A 5202-nucleotide genomic window follows, 5' to 3' on the forward strand; every position below is an offset into this window, starting at 1 on the left:
AGGTCCCTGCGAACTTGACCCAAAATTAAGGTTTCTGTCAAAACATGTGTATGTGAATTTTGCCAAAAGGGACCAACTTCAAGCCCTTCTGTTTGAATGATAAAAACCTCAAATGACAAAACCTTCAACATAAAAGTTGTACATCTTTTCAAGATAAAGAATTTGGACTAAAATTTTGCATCATTTGCTTTTTTTTTAGAAAGGTATGGGCACCTGAACTTGGACTCTTTGACATTTCAACTGTTATCTGACGTATAATGTTTTTCATTATCCCATGTGTTTCTTTTAGAATTATGAAATTTTGTTCAACATAACATTTGAAGTAGACATCTCAAATTTTGCAATGCACTTGGTCCCACCTAAAAATAATTAAAAATGAGTGAGTTATGTCCTTGCGAACTTGACCCAAAATTAGGGTTTCTGTCAAAACATGTGTATGTGAATTTTGCCAAAAGGGACCAACTTCAAGCCCTTCTATTTGAATGATAAAACCCTCAAATGACAAAACCTTCAACATAAAACTTGTACATCTTTTCAAGACAATGAATTTGGACTAAAATTTTGCATCATTTGCAATTTTTTTGAGAAAGGTACTAAAATTCTCAAAAAAATTGCAAATGATGCAAAATTTTAGTCCAAATTCATTGTCTTGAAAAGATGTACAACTTTTATGTTGAAGGTTTTGTCATTTGAGGGTTTTATCATTCAAACAGAAGGGCTTGAAGTTGGTCCCTTTTGGCAAAATTCACATACACATGTTTTGACAGAAACCCTAATTTTGGGTCAAGTTCGCAAGGACCTAACTCACTCATTTTTAATTCTTTTGAGGTGGGACCAAGTGCATTGCAAAATTTGAGATGTCTAATCAAATGTTATGTTGAACAAAATTTCATAATTCTAAAAGAAACACATGGGATAATGCAAAACATTATACGTCAGATAATAGTTGAAATGTCAAAGAGTCCAAGTTCAGGTGCCCATACCTTTCTAAAAAAAATGCAAATGATGCAAAATTTTAGTCCAAATTCTTTATCTTGAAAAGATCTACAACTTTTATGTTGAAGGTTTTGTCATTTGAGGTTTTTATCATTCAAACAGAAGGGCTTGAAGTTGGTCCCTTTTGGCAAAATTCACATACACATGTTTTGACAGAAACCCTAATTTTGGGTCAAGTTCGCAAGGACCTAACTCACTCATTTTTAATTATTTTGAGGTGAGACCAAGTGAGTTGAAAAATTTAAGATGTCTACTTCAGTTGTTATGTTGGACAAAATTTCATAACTCTAACAGAAACACATGCGATAATACAAAACATTATAGGTCAGATAACAGTTGAAAAAATCAGAAGTCCAACTTCAACTGCCCATAACTTTCTAATAAAAAATCCAAATGATGCAAAATTTATGTCCAAATTCATTGTCTTGAAAAGATCTACAACTTTCATGTTGGAGATTTCTCCATTTGAGCCTTTTTTAAGGGTGTCGCCAATTGAATTGGCGACTCCTCTTAAAAATTACACATAGGCGCCAATTGGATTGGCTAGGGCACCTGCCCTAGCCAATCCAATTGACGCCTCCTTGCAATTTTTAAGAGGAGTCGCCAATTCAATTGGAGACACCTCCTAAAAGTGGGATAGATTGGGAATTTTGCTGAAAACTGGGTTATTTTGGGAATTTTTTCGAAAAACTGGGTTATCTCGGTAAAAAAACCGAGAATTTCACATCAATCTTCTGAAAGAATTAGTACTATTTGATATCAGTTCGGATTCTTTTTAATCGATTAATCAATTTTAAAAAATCAGATACTTTGGAGGAAAATAAAAACATTATAATATTATATTATAAAGATATGCACCAAAAATAAAAATATGTCTAAAAAAGTTTTCCGTAGGCATTTTATACGTTATAAATTAATTAATTAATTAAATTTTCATTATCGAAAAAAAGATTAATTAATATCACGAAACAATACACCTCACATCGAAAATGAAAATGAAAATGCATAACGACTTAATTGACTGAGTGGCTTTATTTTATTTTCCATCTCTTCACTCCTTCATTCATGCACATGACTCTTCATCTTTCTCAACCATCATGAATCAAGGAACCAACTGGTATCGTCACATGGGAGACGGAAAAATAAGAATGGGAAACAATCACAAAAAGAAAAAGGAAAACATCACAAGCTTTAATGGCGGCGGCGCTAGCGGCGGCAACGGTGGTGGGAATGATATTGCCGGACTTATCTTGGCGGCGGTTGGTTTTATAGCTGTTGTCACTTTTTCAATCACCAAACATAGAACCAAACCCAAACCCAAACCTCAAAATTCATTAGACCAAAAATTTAATAAGAGCATAGAAGATCACGAAATTGAAACCAATCAAGGTTTTCACGCGCTTCTTCAACCTTCAACAGCCACAACTAAAGACCAAGATGTTGCACTATGGTAACATTAACACAACTATTTGTTTTTCATATATTTTCTATTTTACCTAGATTTGAACGATGTTGTTCCTTTAACTCATTTTAACATTCATATTTTCCACAGTGAGGCTATAACCGATGCGAAAAGCATTAACCACACTTTTATTGAGGTGATTTATCGATTATCATTCCTATTAATTTGGTTATGCTATAGTTAGAAAACACGTGGAAAAAAATTGCCATCATTTTGTTTTTTGTTTTCAGGAGGATAAAATTGAAAGTGTTTATGAGACCAAAACCATCAGTGAAGTGGTATCAGAAACCTCCTTTCATCATGATGAAATTGTGTTATCCGATGATTTCAACTCGGAAAGTGCTGTCTCTGAAGCGGAAAAGATGGATGATGATGATGATGAAGCTGCTTCAGAGATTGTTACAGAAAAAAATTGTTCGTGGAACACAATACTAAATACTGCCGAAAAGCAAGATCTTAGTTCTAAGGATGAGGGAGAGAAAATTGATATGCAGAATGAAGAACATGGAGGAGAGAAAACAGACACTGAAGTTGCTGCTGCTGCTGATGTGATTGTGGAAGCTGAAACTGAAATAACTTCTGAAGAAAAAGAAGGAAATTTAGCTATGGAGGTGAATGATCAAGATCATGAATCAATATTGGTATCAAACTCAAATCAATTTTCATCTTTGCTTCTGCTGTTGCCAGGGTTGCTCTTGCTTCTAGTTCTACTTTTGCTTATGCATTTTACAAAAAATATATTTTCTGCAATAGGGCTATAATACTGATATATGAATTTCAAACCAACTTGTCAACAATTTTCTTTTGCTTCTTAAGGCTCCATTTGACTTCAAACATTTTGATGAATTCAAGAAATAATCACACTTCAATTACATGAATTCTATCTAAAACATATATATGTTGATGTTTTAGCTTTTATTGTTTGACTTTCACTTTAATTTCAAGGCATTTAAGGTATAACAGATCACCTTCTCTGTCATTCATGGAATCATTTGCTAAAGAATAGATTCCCCACTTTCAAATCTTGAACACAATTATTTTAATTCTTACTTACACCTTTAACTTTTGATTCTTTTTAAATTAAATTATTTCCAACAAAATGTAGAACATGCTATGCTATGATATTGTATGTATTTGATCTTCTTGTTAGTGGGGCTTAAAGAATTTCATCGATTGGTATTAGACCACATGATATAGAACAACTATAATATGGATTTATCCTTGTCCCTTTATAAGAGTTTTGGCACATGTCAATATAGGGGGTTAGTTTTTTTTTTTAAAACTCAAACCAGTTTAAGATATTTCATTGATATAACGAGAGAAATATAATTAGAATTCGTTCACATTCAAGTCTAATTCAAGTGTAAGTGATTAAGTCTTACCCGATTATTAAAATAGAATGTTTGGTTTGTCTTAAGGTTTTTGAGTGAATATGTGGTGTCATAATCTTTAATAATATTCCATCCATTGTACCTTTCATATTTACCGGTCTTCATAACAAGTGGTATCAAAGTTTAGTTTTACTTGACGAAGGAGAGGAAGTTGGAGTTAGATCCTAAACAAACTAAAAGAACATGCACTCTGAGTAAAATTTATTACGCACAATAATTGTTGTAGATTGACCCAGTCACTATCTCACAAGGGTATATGCAAGAGTCACATTCTATTTGTTGTGACCAAGAATCCTTAGTAGAGATGCATGCCACTAAAAAAGAATTATGTCACTAAAATGAAACCTTCTAGGGAAGCATTCTCGACATCCAACAACAAAGGCGGGATGATGATGAAACATAGGGCATAGAGGTGTTCAACCCTTTACCCATCGAAACGGTTCCATAAAAGTAATATCCTAAACATCAAAAATTTCTAAATCTAGGACATTGTTTAACATAATATCATTCCTCTTTGAGATTTTGCTAGTGAATTGAGACATGCCACATTTCTCTATAAATGAGTGCACATAATTAAAAAGGTTAGGCTAGTACATGCCAATCTGCAGTATCTTCGCAACAATTTTTGAGGTGATAATATGTCCTTCAGAGGTAGAAGTATGTAAATGAGTTACTCTCAATTTCCTCTTCAGGAATACACCTCTAGAATATTAGATCAACACCTCTCTTAAAAAGCAGAGGTTCACCCTAGTAGTTATGCTAATAGTTTATATCTAGAGGTAAGACTTCAACTGCAAGATGATTCACAAAATTAGCATACCATGACACTTCATTTTGAGTCAGCGCAAACAACTTATCATCAGAAAAAGAGTTGTCAAGTGGAGGATTTACAGGTAATATTGTAGATAATCCTAAGAATGAATCTTGCAAGGTAGTAGAAACAGATTTTGAGGTGATCACCAAAAAGTGTGAAAACGAAATAGTTGAAAAGGATGTGATTGAGAAAGGAGAAATGAGGATTGAAAAAAAGGAGAGTAATAATCAGGGTGACAAGAGGAAAGATGAGTCATCATTGAGAAAGTGATAGATAAAAACTTCTCTTGGAGAAAAACAAAGAAGCAGATCCTGAATGATCCAAATCCAGAACTACCGGACTTAAAACCACTGCATCCCATAATTAAGAAGAAACCCGTTCAGGACGATGAAACAAGGATGTTTGCAAAGTTCAAGAAGATGTTGACTACACTTCAGGTAAGTATTTCGTTCCATGAGATTTTAGAACTAATGCCTAAGTTTGCTAAGTTTATGAAGTGAGAACATCCATGTTGATGGTTTAACCTTTAACCTTTAGGT

At 33.4% G+C, this 5202-nt stretch overlaps 1 protein-coding gene across 1 annotated transcript; it reads left to right on the forward strand.

Moving 5' to 3' along the window:
- Positions 1-2014: 2014 nt before the first annotated feature.
- On the forward strand, positions 2015-3304 carry LOC127091209 (uncharacterized). Its single transcript, XM_051029774.1, has 3 exons — positions 2015-2446; positions 2549-2594; positions 2689-3304. Exons 1-3 carry the CDS (start codon positions 2094-2096, stop codon positions 3217-3219), a joined length of 930 nt encoding a protein of 309 aa, XP_050885731.1. The 5' UTR covers positions 2015-2093; the 3' UTR covers positions 3220-3304.
- The last annotated feature ends 1898 nt before the right edge of the window (positions 3305-5202 follow it).

This window comes from Lathyrus oleraceus, chromosome 6 (assembly GCF_024323335.1).
Source record: "Lathyrus oleraceus cultivar Zhongwan6 chromosome 6, CAAS_Psat_ZW6_1.0, whole genome shotgun sequence".
In the NCBI taxonomy this organism is placed as follows: domain Eukaryota; kingdom Viridiplantae; phylum Streptophyta; class Magnoliopsida; order Fabales; family Fabaceae; genus Lathyrus; species Lathyrus oleraceus.

Excerpts from the sequence above, each read along its gene's own strand:
- LOC127091209 (XM_051029774.1), top strand. The coding sequence starts at position 2,094 with ATGAATCAAGGAACCAACTGGTATCGTCACATGGGAGACGGAAAAATA. Across the intron at positions 2,447-2,548 it reads GACCAAGATGTTGCACTATG|TGAGGCTATAACCGATGCGA; the intron begins GTAACATTAACA and ends TATTTTCCACAG. Across the intron at positions 2,595-2,688 it reads TTAACCACACTTTTATTGAG|GAGGATAAAATTGAAAGTGT; the intron begins GTGATTTATCGA and ends TTTTGTTTTCAG.